Genomic DNA, 14,370 nt, shown 5'->3' with positions numbered 1-14,370 from the left:
TCTCCTGTAGGAGTCTGACAATGAAGGGAAGAAGCTATCTTTTAACATTTTAAGACATAAATTCCATTACTTCCCTACTACTTAAGTCTCTTCTTACACCCATTGAAATTTTAAATAAGGGCTAAGAGAGAGTTTTTCCAAAAGGATTCTTTTTTTCAAAAATAATCCTCAGGCTAAGAAATTCTGTTACCAGCGTTATCAGCCATTAACTTGTTAGTATATTGCTTCAAGTTTTTATTATAAGACTAGAGGTCTGGTGCACAAAATTCATGCACAGGGGTGGGGTTCCCCTCCCTCAGCCCACCCTGCACCCTCTCCAATCTGGGACCCCTCGGGGGATTTCCGGATGCAGTTGGACATCCCTCTCACATTCCAGGACCGCTGGCTCCTAACTGCTCACCTGCCTGCCTGCCTGATCCTCCCCTGCTGGCCCCCCTGATCACCCCTAACCGCCTCTGCCTGCTGGCCTGGTTGCCCCTCACTGCCCCCCTTTGCTGGCCTGGTCATCCCACACTGCCCTCTCTGCTGGCCTGGCTGCCCCTCACTGCCCCCCCCTGCCGGCCTGGTCACCCGACGCAGCCTGCTGCTCAGTCATTTAGTCGTCCCTCACTAACCCCCCTGCCAGCCTTGTCACCCCACTCAGCCTGTTCGGTCGTCCATTTGGTTGTGATGGCCCCTGGCTCTTTATATATATAGATGAAAGTATTGTCATAAAAACAAGTGTTATAATGGTTAAATTTCCTGGACAACCCACAAAAGCCAACAGATAGACTTTTAGTAGCCTTAAGTCAAGTCCTTGGGTATTTTGAAGTTCCTATTGCTGATGTTCTTCCAAAATCATAGTAAGGTGATACAGGACTTGAAAACTGCTAGAGCATTGGTATGGATAGACTTAGGTGACAAGAGATGGCAGAGTAAATATATATTAAAAACTTTGCAGTTAAGAAATACCACTTTCTGTGCCTCCAACTCCCATGCACATGACATGCAGTGATGTGAAAATTCTTTAATATATATTTTGATTTAGGCAAAAATATGTGAATATACCTATAGTATCCTTTTTATGTTTAAAAAATAATAGGCATAAATATTTTCTTGGAAAGATGGATATACTAATATTAGTCATCTCTGGAGGGTAAGATCTGGGCGGGGGTGAGAAACATTTTTCATTTTATACTCTTCTGTGGATTAGACTTTTTTTTAACCATAAACATTTATTCATTTTAAAAAGCTATAATGAAATATGTACTATATTTTCTTGTTTTAAAGGTCTTTTGCATCTTCTAATTTTTCAACTATGCTCTATAATTCTAGTTAAATGATTACAGAACGTTACTCGTAAGATGAATATTGCCTCTGTTAAACAACATATTTAAATGAATTTACTTATGTCATAATGTTGACAGTGAGATTATAATTCTCTCTTTTTATTTCTAATGGTCTTATCTATCTTTTTGTTAAAATATAAAATTTAAGGGATAAGATTAACAAGTTTAATGTTTTAAGCATGATTTTAATTTCATATTTCTAATTTAGAACTTTTTAGATTATCAGCTAAATATTGGATATACTGTATCATTATTTTCAACATATTGGAGAAATCCTCATTTGTGTTAATATTTGGAATATACTTGTTCCAAATTTTGTTTTTGCTTCATCACAATTTCACAACTATGGTTAGAATTTTAGTATGTCATTTGGGAATGTTGGCCTATAGCATGTTTCCTATGGCTGTGATTACAAGTTTATTGTAATTCTAATGATTACATGTATATAAGTAAATATAATTTAATAATCTTTACTTTTGCAGGATGTAAGTTGTCCAATAAGGCAAGTTCCTACAGGTAAAAAGCAGGTGCCTTTGAATCCTGACCTCAATCAAACAAAACCTGGAAATTTCCCATCCCTTGCAGTTTCCAGTAATGAATTTGAACCTAGTAACAGCCATATGGTGAAGTCTTACTCATTGCTATTTAGAGTGACTCGTCCAGGAAGAAGAGAGTTTAATGGAATGATGAATGGAGAAACCAATGAAAATATTGGTAATTTTATTTTAATAATATAACTAGATTTTATCATAGGAGATTACAGTGGTTAATGAAAATTATTGAACCAGTGTATCTTAAAAGTATTCATAATTTTGTACTATTTCTTTTTTAGTTATTGTAATAATTTTTTAAGACTGCCATTCCATGGGAAAAAAATGATGCAGAACTAGAACTGAATTGCACGTTTTCTAATAGCATTGCTTTTATTTGCAAGTCTCTGATAGTCTAATGAGATAATTTTATGGTAGATTGCCCAGGCTCTTGGACTATTGGCTATTGTGCTGTACTAGGTATTTAATTTGTAAAGTTCTCATTATTACATGGCAAAACATACTTCATACAGTAAAATAATAAATTGAACACTGGATGGGAAAAATTGGAATTTCAAATTAGCCTCACAGCAAACAATAAATTCACTACCACCTCAACATTTTATTGTGGAAAATTTCATATATACAGAACAGTCAAAAGAATTTGTGAACACCAATATCCTCACATTCAACACATAGATTGTGCAATTAATATTTTATTACACTTGTTTGTTATGTATATCCCAACAGTTCTGAATCCACCTTTGAGGTAATCATTCAACCAACATATAGGTGCTGGGGATACAAAGTTGGTTAAAACACCCAGTTTTATCCTCCATAGGCTCACAACCTAGACTCAGAGTATGGAGATAGACAAATACAAATAAATACAATTGACCGTTGAACCAATGCGGGGGTTAGGGGTGCCTAACCCACCCCACCTCACCCACCTCTGCAGTTGAAAAATCCATGTATTAATCTTTGAGTTTTTTTATTTTTTTAGGTGGTATACAGAATCTTTTTTTAAAACTATGTTTTTATTGATTTCAGAAAGAGGGAGAAAGGGATAGAAACATCAATGATGAGAGAGAATCGTTGATCGGTGCCTCCTGCATGCCCCTTCCTGGGGATTGAGTCTGCAACCCAGGCATGTGTCCTGACTGGGAATTGAACTTTGATCTCCTGGTTCATGGGTTGACACTCAACCACAGAGTCACACCAGCTGGGCTAATCTTTGACTCTTTAAGTACCATCTGAAGTTCTTGAAAAAAAACCATGAATGAGGAGGATTTTTTTTTTTTCTTCTTGCCTAGCAAGGTCAAGATTATTCTCAATAGATATGGGGTTACTGTCAATGAATGTCAAAAAGGACATTCAGACATATCATAAAAACATTAGAAACATGTAAGTCTGCATATTATACTGCAATTTAGTGTAATTTGTACCTCATTTGGGATAAATAAGGGCTTGTATATCATAAATAGGACATTTGTGTTTGAATATTTTATTCATGAGAAATGTTTATCAAATTCAGATGTCAATGAAGAACTTCCAGCTAGAAGAAAACGAAATCGTGAAGATGGGGAAAAGACATTTGTGGCACAAATGACAGTATTTGATAAAAACAGGTAACGCTGATGGACAAGTGAGGTTCCTATAATGTTCTGAACATCTTTTTATCCCAAAGTAGAATGTAGTGGTGATATTATTTCTTTGCCTTTGTTTCTCTTTATTCTTATGACTGAAAAAAAAATATTTTCTCTTTATCACATAGAAAACAATAAACACAGATGAGGAACTATTTGAATGGCTCAGTTAAGATTATTTGGCAAGTGTTTTTGAGTGTCTACCCTGTCAGACACTGTTCTAGGTAGTGAAAAGGCAATGAAATCTCTGCCTTCATGGAGCTTCTAGTGGAGGAAACATACACCACCCCTTCAAAAAATTATATCAACTGATGTCACCTAGTGGTGAGTGCTATGAAGAAAAATAAAGAGAATAAATGGTTGTTTTACACAGAAAGCCTCAGAGAGGGTAATATATGAGTAGAGACCTGAATGCAGTGGGTCCTGTGCAAATTTTGAGGTTATGTAATTACTAAAATTAAGGAAGAAAATTGTGTGTAATCATTGTATGGCTCTATGTACATTTGGCACAGGGTAGCAAAGAACACTTGGATTTATAATTATCTCAACAGTTTCCATTTGGGAATAAAGCATCTAATTGCCAGTAAAAGATGATCTAGGAGGCAAATGCAGTTTCTTTTTTTAAAAAAAATATATTTTATTGATTTTTTACAGAGAGGAAGGGAGAGGGATAGAGAGTGAGAAACATCGATGAGAGAGAAACATCGATCAGCTGCCTCCTGCACACCCCCTACTGGGGATGTGCCCACAACCAAGGTACATGCCCTTGACCGGAATCGAACCTGGGACTCTTCAGTCCACAGGCCGATGCTCTAGCCACTGAGCCAAACTGGTCAGGGCTGCAGTTTCTTTTTAGACAGGATTGGAGGTGAAACCTATAGCATGACATATTTCTGGCTCCAGGCTGCTCACTGGTAGTTCACTGTCAAGTACAGGATAAAGAACTGAGTGTAGCAACTAGTACATTCCTTGTATTCTTTAAAAAGTACTAGATTGTTGCTGTAATATTATCACTTACTAGTCATCATGTAAAGAAAGGTATAAGACTTTTAATAGGAAAGCAGAGATGATTAGGAATAATACCACAAAATTTGGGTACCATATTGCCTTAGAATATATCACTTAATATCACAGTATTACTGTGGCAGAACAAATATAGTGTCTTTTTAAAGTCGGAAATTTGAATGTGGATCAAAGATTTAAATGGAAAATAACAATCATGTGGGAGGAGCAATGAGGATATGGCACACTGGGCTTTATTGATGTTGGTAAATGTTCTATTTTAGGCAGGATGGGGAGATATGTTGAATTATTTTTAAAATTATTAACATATATTATACCTTACATATATATATGTTAACATTTTTTAACATGTACATGTGAACTACTGCTTTTTATTTAATGATAAAAACTATGAAAAAACCATGGGAGAATTTCCCTTCAACTTACTTTGAAAATTTCCAAACTTACAAAAAAGTTGTGAGAACAATACAGGTAATTAATGCCCATAGAGCCTTCATCTAAATTCATCAGTTTTTAGCATTTTACCACATTTGCTTTATTTGTAAGTGTATACTTTTGTTTTTTATGAATGATTTGAAAGTTTGTGATACTCCATTTCTGCTGAATACTTCAGGATGTGTCTCCTAAGAACAAGAACATTTCCCTCCATATAAGCATAACCAATGGACATAAGACACTGGGGGGTAGGGGAGGCCAGGGGATTGTCAATGGCGGGGGGAAAAAAAGGAGACATATGTAATACTCTTTGTAATACTTTAAGCAATAAGAAAAAAAGAAAGAAAAAAAAAGAACATTTCCCTCCATAATCTCAATACACCTATCATATTAAGGAAATTTAACATAATATAGTACTGTCTCCCCAATTAACCCAAATAATGTCATTTACCCCCAATTGAGGACTGTGATCTGTAGTTATTTGTCAGTTGCCATATCTGTTCAGATTCCTTTGGATTGGAATAGTTCTCCAGTTTTGTTTGTTTGCCTTTTGTGACACTTTTTTTTTAAAGTATAGGCCTGTAGGTTTGAAGAATTTTCTCAATTTGGACTTTTGTGGTTGGTTTCTTAATGAATATATTCAGGTTAAACATTTGAGCAGGAACTAAATAGTGTTGTTCTTTGCACATCACAAACAGATAGTATAGGTTTGATAACTTGATTAAGGAGGTATCACCATATTTCTCCATTATACAATACCTTTTACCTTTAATTACTTACTTACTTAATTAATTAATTAATTAATTTTGTAATGCTTACCTGAGGATATTTTCCCATTGATTGCTTTTAGGGAGAGTGGAAGGGATGGGGAGAGATAGAGAGAAATATCAATGTGTGAGTGGGACATCAGTTGGTTACCCTGAGATTGCTCAGGGATTGAACCTACAACCATGTCGCATTGATAAGACACACTAACAGCTGAGCTCTGTAATTAATCAGTATGTAATTTCTGTGGTAATACATGAAACTGGGTAAATGTCTTTTTACCCAGCAGTATGGCATCCATTGAGGATTCTTGATTAAATGAATTATTCTCATGACAGTTGCCAATTGGTAACTTTCTATCATTTCTTCTACATTTATTGGCAGTTTCCTATAAAGTAGAGCATTCCTTCCCTCAACTTAAAATAACAAAGGGGCGAGTGAATTAACAAATTCTATTTTTATTCAATCTGGTCTAATCTGTTCATGTGGTTATTCATTTTAATGTACAAATTGTCCCAAATTTGGTCAGGAAAAGCACCTCTAAGCAGGCTCCTGTGTTCTTTTGACTTCAGTATTATTTTTGTTTTATTTTGTTTGTTTTTCCTTATTTTCTAGGGTAGTAAAATATTTCCAGCTTACATTCTCCTTTTTCTACCTCTGCTCTGGAATTAGCCATTTCTTCAAGGAATCTTGATTCCTTTTAGTAAAGTATTTGCAAGCCAAGATCTGGGGAGTTAGATGTGTAAAGATTCTTTTTATAGTCTCAGAAATTAAAGTCTTCTTAAAGAATAATCAGAATTCAAAAAAATATATAGAAAAAGTATGACATATTGAGCAAAAATATAAAATTACTTCTGAAAGCAGAAAAGTAACAAATGAAAGTCAGGGAAATTAATTTTAACTCATACTATAGATGTCTTATTCCTGTAATACAAAAAGATCATACTAAGTAAAAAGAAAAATACCACAGCCCTTGAAGAATGGGCAAGAGATATGATAAAGATGTTTACACACAATTATATATGTATGGTTCTTACGCAATTAAAAGATATCTGTATATAAAAGTACATTGAGATGTAATTTTTTTCACTTACCAGTTTGGCAGAGATAAAATAAAAAGCACTATTGATCAAGCTTTGGGGGAGAAGGGCTTCATACATTACTGGTAGGAAGGTAAATTTGATCGAACCTATCAAATATACAATCAGAATAGAATATTATATACCTATGTAGATGCATGAGGGAAGCTTCTTTTCAATTTAGAAGTATATGAATATGTTACCTATTTAAATAAAATTAGCTTTTTAAAATATTGTTAAAATAGCTTTGCATTCTATTGAAGAGGAATAAATTCAAGTACAGCATAAAGACAAAAATTCCTTTTTTTTTTAGAGAGGGAGAGGGAGAGGGAGAGGGAGAGGCAGAGAGAAAAACATCGATGTGAAAGAGGCACATCGATTGGTTGCCTCCTGCATGTGCCCCGACCAGGGCTGGGGATTGAGTCTGCAACCGAGGTACATGCCTTTTTTTTTTTTTTTTTTTTTAATATATTTTTTTATTGATTAAGATATTACATATGTGTCCTTGTCCCCACGTTACCCTCTACCCCCCACCCCCCCCACCCCCGCTCATGCCCTCACCCCCCCGTTGTCCATGTCCATTGGTTAGGCCTATATGCTTGCATATAAGTCCTTTGGTTGATCTTTCCCCCTTACCCCCACCCTCCCCTACCTTCCCTCCAAGTCCCGACAGTCCAATCAATGCCTCTCCGTCTCTGGATCAGTCCTTGTTCATCAGCTTATGTTGTTCATTATATTCCACAAATGAGTGAGATCCTGTGGTATTTATCCGCTCTCAAGTTCCATCCATGCTGTGGCAAATGGTAAGAGTTCCTTTTTCTTCTTCCTCTTCTTAGAGAATACCTTTCAGCATTTCATATAATGCTGGTTTGGTGGTGATGAACTCCTTTAGCTTTTTCTTATCCGTGAAGCTCTTTATCTGACCTTCTATTCTGAATGATAGCTTTGCTGGATAAAGTAATCTTGGTTGCAGGTTCTTGCTATTCATCACTTTGAATATTTCTTGCCAGTCTCTTCTGGCCTGCATGGTTTCTGTTGAGAAATCAGCTGACAGTCGTATGGGTACTCCCTTGTAGGTAACTGACCGTCTTTCTCTTGCTGCTTTTAAGATTCTCTCTTTATCTTTTGCTCTTGGCATTTTAATTATGATGTGTCTTGGTGTGGTCCTCCTTGGATTCCTTTTGTTTGGGGTTCTCTGCGCTTCCTGGACTTGTAAGTCCATTTCTTTCACCAGGTAGGGGAAGTTTTCTGTCATTATTTCTTCAAAAAGGTTTTCAATATCTTGCCCTCTCTCTCCTTCTGGTACCCCTATAATTCTGATGTTGGTACGCTTGAAGTTGTCCCAGAGGTTCCTTACACTATCTTCATATTTTTGGAATCTCTTTTCTTTTTTCTTTTTCGGTTGGGTATTTTTTGTTTCTTTGTATTTCAAATCTTTGACTTGATTCTTGGGACCCTCTTTTCTGCTGCTGGATCTCTGTAAATTATTCTTTATTTCAGTCAGTGTATGCTTAATTTCTAGTTGGTCCTTTTTCATGTCCTCCATGGTCTCCCTATACTTATTGAGGGATTCATTAAATTTATCGGCGGTTTCCATAAAATTCTTGAAAAACCTTATAACTGTGGCCTTAAACTCTATATCCAATCGTTTGCTTTCCTCCATTTCTGCCATTTGTGACCTGTTTCTTTGTCTCCGCATTTTGGCAGCTTCCCTGTGCTGATAGAGTGGCCCTGTGCGCCAGGTGACCTGTAGGGCCCAGTAGCTCAGCCTCCCCAGTTACCTGGGGTGGACACTCTTGGTGCACTCTTGGTGCCTTGGTTGTTGTAGAATCACTGGGAGGAATTGACCTCCAGGCCAATTGGCTGTGAGAATTAGCTGTGTCTAAAGTGGGAGAACTTCTGTGCTGAAGACACCCTTCTGGGGCAAGACTTGCTTCAGTGGGGCTTTGGTGCTCACTGAGTCTGCTCCTTGAGTGTGTCCCTTATGGATCTGAGGAGTTGCAGTCTGGATGGACCCCCTCTGACCACTGGGTACAGTGGCTCCTGGATCTAAGGAGGTGCTAATTCAGCCTCTGCCTGAGGCCACACAGCAGGAGCCACGAAGAGGCTCAGCTGTGAAGCAATGCAAGCCGCTGCGGGGCCTTGGGCCTTCTCTTGGAAGTTCAGGGTCTGCCTGGTTCGGCTGCAGTTAGGTACATTCACATGCAAAAGCCTCTGCCGCAGCCTGGGTGGGGCGGGGTCTCAGGGAGTCAGAGGGCGGAGAAAGCGGCCATGGCCGATTCTCCGCCCGGAGTCGCGCGTCTCAGTGTTCCGGTAACGGCTGCAAGCAACTCTGAGGGAAAGCCGCCCTCAAGTTCGCTCGCTGCCGGACAGACCAGCTTCTCCCCAGCTTCTCCCCGTATGAGACCTGGGTCCCCAGAGACTTCCCGGAACCGGAGTTCAGAGCCTTCGGGAGTTTGTGATTCAAAAAGACAGCCGCGTCCTCAGGCGCCACCCCCTTTCCTCGCGCGCGCGCGCTGCTGTACCTCTGCACTTCACCTCCGCAGCGCCTCTGGCTCTCAGCGTGCTTTTCTTTCCTTCTAGTTGTGGAATTTACACTCAGCCAGCCTTCCTGTTGTTCTGGATGATGTTTGCTCAGTCCTTTGCGGTAATTTTCAATTGTTGTGTGAGGCGACAATTTCCCGGTGTTTACCTATGCCGCCATCTTAGTTGCTCTCGAGGTACATGCCTTTGACTGGAATTGAACCCGGGTCCCTTCAGTGCACAAGCTGTTGCTCTAACCACTGAACAAACTGGCTAGGGCAAGACAAAAATTCTTAAGTCTCAAAGTCATTTGTGTTAAGAGTCAGTCTTTGGAGACAGATTGGATTTAATTGCTAGTTCTGGCTACTTACTGTGTCATCTTAAGGCAAGTTACTTAACCTCTCTGTTCCTCATTTTTTTCTTCTGAAAAATGGAGTAATAGCATCTTCATAGAACTGTTGGGAAGATTAAATCAACTATGTAAAATCTTGAAAATAGTGCCTGGCACATCGTAAGCACTCGATAAATGTTAGCTGTTATCACCTAACAGATTTTTTCTTAAGACTGATGATGAGGAGCCAGGTTCTTCTTGCTATATATAATTAATTGTTGAGCATAATTGAAGAATGCTATTTAGTATAGTGTTACCAGTGTTTAAAAATGTAAATTATATATATATATACACACACACATATATATATACACAAAAACACACACACACACACACATTAAAACTATACTATGGGTATAATTTAGTTGGTTTTTTTATTCAGCTGGTACTTCATTTACCCATGAAATATTTATTGAGCACCTATATGTGCCAGGTGCCCCCAGGATCTTATAGTTATTAGAGTCGTCATTGTAATCATAATTTTTTTTTATTATTGGTCAAGTATAAAAGTCAGGAACTCTATTTCAAATATTTACAGTAGTTAAAAATAACAGAAGCATAATTCTTAGTAGTCCCCTAAGGCAAGTATTATAACACTATCCCATTTTTACAAGTAAAGCCTGCACACATACTTTATACTTAGTGTTTAAAACTTGCTAAGTTTTGAGGCCATAGGTATATTATACTTTAAATGTTTAAGGTTATATCTGAGAGGCTGCATTAATAAAATAATTCTATAGTAATAGTAGTTAAGAGTGGAAACCATTAAAATTGCTTGTGTCAAGAATGGAGTATAGGTATATTTTAAAATTTTGTTTGGTATATAAGCTAGTTTATAAATTTAATAAATGCTTTATAAATCTAAAGATATAGAATTTATGTACTTACAATAATAACACAGGTTACTTTAAAGTGTATGTGTTTGTCTAACAGGCGCTTACAGCTTTTAGATGGGGAGTATGAAGTAGCCATGCAGGAAATGGAAGAATGTCCAATAAGCAAGAAAAGAGCAACATGGGAGACTATTCTTGATGGGAAGGTATGGACTATTTAGAAGGTTGAGCACGTTATAGTTATGAACTCCCATTTTTTATTGGTGTTTTTCTCCCTCAAATGCAAATTTATGTTGGAAGTAGAGTCCTTTGTTTTTGTACTTTGGAAAACACAAATAAAATTTACCTACTTAGAGTATTTAATGGAAGGAATCCTCCTTGGAGCCAGACCAAGTTCAGATTTTCACTCCTTGCTATGTGGCATCCAGCAAGTTACTTAAGCTTTGTGTTTTGGTTTTCTCATCTATAGAACAAGGCATAGAGTTGATGGATTAAATAATGAAGTTTGTTTAGCACTGTGCCTGGCATAAAATAAGTGCTCAATAAATGTTAACTGCTATTTTAAATCCCATTCATAGTAACAGCAGGTAACATGATGACTAATAAATTTATTAAGAAATCTGCTGGACTTAAACGAAGCACACTTAACATAATTCTTCTAAGAGACTTAATAAATAGGCATCCATACATTTCTTAAATAGGCAGGCTCAACAAAATGTCATTTATTTCTAAATATAAGATCATTGTACCATCACAAGCAAAATCCTCAAGAAGATTTTTTTAAGCCTTAAAATTAGTTTTAAGTAATCCTAGAATAACGTGTAATAATACTAAGGAAAATTACGGAAAAGTTTCCAGAGAACCTTTACTTACTAGGGGGTAGAACATATTCTAAACTTAATAGAACTTAAATGATACGGTGTAAGCAGATCAGGAAGCATAGTTCTGAAATGGTTTCAAATACATTTGAAATTTAGTCATGATAAAATTGGTGGTACATCTGTGTGGGAAAGAAAGACTGTTCATTAATTGTGACATAATTGGTCTCTAGCCATCTGGAAATAAACTTAGACCTAAGAAATTCCAGAAGGCTTATAAATGTAAATGTAGAAATAAATAATGCATAACAAAAAATGTAGATCAATATTCATATAATCTTGTTCTGAGGAAAGCTCTTCTAAGTGTGATGCAACAGGTAGAAAGCATAAAAAAATTACTAAAAGTGGGTTGTTTCTACATGCAAATAACTAAATTTAAAATATGGGTTGGGGAAATATTTGTAACTTATAAAAGGCTATTATTATGAATACCTAGGCTTATAACTCAATAACAAAAAGATAAGTAATCAAATTAGAAAAATGGGTAGAGGATAGGTAGTTTTGATGTTTTTAAAAAATATGTTTTATTTATTTTAGAGAGAGAGGCAGGAAGAGAGAGATAGAAATATCTACAAGAGAGAAACATCAACATCAGTTGGCTGCCTCCTGCACACTCTCCACCTGGGGATTGAGCTCACAACCCTGCCATGTACCCTGAACAGGAATCGAACCCGTGACCTCTTGGTGCATGGGTCGACACTCAACTACTGATCCACACCAGCTGAGCTCAGGCAGTTCTTAAAGCAACAAATATTGATGGCCAGCAAATTCATTCTTAGTAGTATTAAAAAACAGGCAAACAGAATCAGAGATAATTACTTTTGACTGCTCGTATGACAACAGTTTTAAAGATTGATAGTTTATAATTGGATATGTGAGGACACATACTTTCAAATAATGCTTTAAGAATAAGTTGGTAAACCTTACTGGAGGGCAGATGAACAATATGGATAAAAATGATAAAGTTTGTTAGATTTATCCATGAGAAATTAAAGGTTGTATTTATATGAATTGTTAGTTTTTCCCAAGAAATTGTTTGAGGCAATATGAAATGGCATCCTTTTGAGTCAGATCATATGGATTTCTTTCTTTTTAAAAGCTCTGTGGTATTCTGTTCCATAATTTACTAAACCAATGCCATTTTAATATATAATTTGGTTATTATAATTCATGTAGTATCTTTTTGTTTTCAAAAATGTAGTGAATATATTTGTACATACATCTTTTTGCATTGCAAATCCTATATAATAAAAAGCTAATATGCAAGTTGACCAAACAGTGGAACAACTAGTCGCTTTGATGCACACTGACCACCAGGGGGCAGGTGCTCAGTGCAGGAGCTGCCCCCTGGTGGTCAGTGGGAGCACTGCTCCTCCAGAAGCCGAACTCATGGTTGGCGAGTGCCGTGGTGGTGGCGGGAACCTCTCCCACCTCCAAGGCAGTCGGACATCCCCCGAGGGCTCCTGGACTGCGAGAGAGTGCAAGCCAGACTGAGGGACACCCCCTCACCCCAAGTGCACAAATTTTCATGCACAGGGCCTCGAGTATGTTTATAAGATTAGTTCCTAAATATGGACTTACTAGGTCAAAACCAGTTTATCTGACCACATTTTTCCCTCTTTCCAGTCTAAAATTATAGTCAAACAGTGTCTAAAAACTGGCAGGCTTTAGGTACTATAGTTTACTTGATGTTTTTTTTTTATATATATATTTTGTTGATTTTTTACAGAGAGGAAGGGAGAGGGATAGAGAGTTAGAAACATCGATGAGAGAGAAACATCGATCAGCTGCCTCCTGCACACTCCCCACAGGGTATGTGTCCACAACTAAGGTACATGCCCTTGACTGGAATCGAACCTGGGACCTTTCAGTCCACAGGCCGACGCTCTATCCACTGAGCCAAACCGGTCAGGGCTTGATGTTTTTTTAAAAAATATTCTGCCGAAACCGGTTTGGCTCAGTGGATAGAGCGTCGGCCTGCGGACTGAAAGGTCCCAGGTTCGATTCCGGTCAAGGGCATGTACCTTGGTTGGGGGCACATCCCCAGTGGGGAGTGTGCAGGAGGCAGCTGGTCGATGTTTCTCTCTCATCGATGTTTCTAACTCTCTATCTCTCTCCTTTCCTCTCTGTAAAAACTCAATAAAATATAAAAAAAAAAAAAAAAAAATATTCTAAGGAGGTATATTTGAGCTCACTTAGACACCATGAACAAAGCTCACCCTCTTGAGTTAAAAAATTTATGGACAAGAAGTTATTGAAATTAAATGGTGGCAGACATGTCCAAGGAATATTGCAGGGATTTGATCCTTTTATGAATCTTGTGATAGATGAATGTGTGGAGATGGCAACTGGTGGGCAATAGAACAATATTGGGATAGTGGTAATACGAGGGAAAAGTGTCATCATGTTAGAAGTCTTGGAAGAGTATAAAGAATGGATGTAGTCACCAGAGAAATCAACTGCTTCCACACGTCCCCTCTCCACAGCACCTGTTTGACTACAATATAAAAATCGAGTCCTGTTCATTTTCACATTGAACTTTTGTTAAAAAAACTTTTGTATTGGTCCAGAAGAAAACATTCTAAATTGGTTACCAATATAAAAATGGCAAAATTCCCCATTAGAACTTGGATTTCTGACTTCTTTTGAAAAATCTGAAAATGTGGCTGTGCTGGGCCGTTTGTGTGTGGCAATAATTCAGCTACTGCTCATAAGTTGCTGTCTTTTTTAGACAACTTGAACACCAATACGATGCTCTCTACTGTGCTGTACATTTACATGACTTACCTGGCCATTGATGTAGGCATTTTGGGTTTCAAGAAAAAAGTCTGTTGATTTAATTATAATTTAATTAAATTATAAATTAACTTTTAGTAAATATTTAAGTTTCTAGACTTTCTTTCAATTTGTTATATGGAAGCTTCCTTTATTCTTTTCAT

At 37.2% G+C, this 14,370-nt stretch overlaps 1 protein-coding gene and 1 pseudogene across 8 annotated transcripts in view; both read left to right on the top strand.

Moving 5' to 3' along the window:
* SUZ12 (SUZ12 polycomb repressive complex 2 subunit) overlaps window positions 1-14,370 on the top strand; it is a 46,862-nt gene that overhangs the window by 23,810 nt on the left and 8,682 nt on the right. For all 8 annotated transcript variants that reach the window (XM_036340579.1, XM_036340577.1, XM_036340583.1 and 5 more), the window contains 3 exons: window positions 1,811-2,042; window positions 3,393-3,486; window positions 10,654-10,759. In XM_036340579.1, coding sequence (XP_036196472.1) covers window positions 1,811-2,042; window positions 3,393-3,486; window positions 10,654-10,759 — 432 coding nt within the window. The remainder of the gene's footprint in view (window positions 1-1,810; window positions 2,043-3,392; window positions 3,487-10,653; window positions 10,760-14,370) is intronic.
* LOC118671784 lies at window positions 13,599-14,356 on the top strand (annotated as a pseudogene).

Source organism: Myotis myotis, unplaced genomic scaffold (assembly GCF_014108235.1).
Source record: "Myotis myotis isolate mMyoMyo1 unplaced genomic scaffold, mMyoMyo1.p scaffold_m19_p_17, whole genome shotgun sequence".
NCBI classification, from domain to species: Eukaryota; Metazoa; Chordata; class Mammalia; order Chiroptera; family Vespertilionidae; genus Myotis; species Myotis myotis.
Note: the sequence above shows the minus strand (reverse complement) of the source record. Positions and strands in the feature narration are given on the sequence as shown.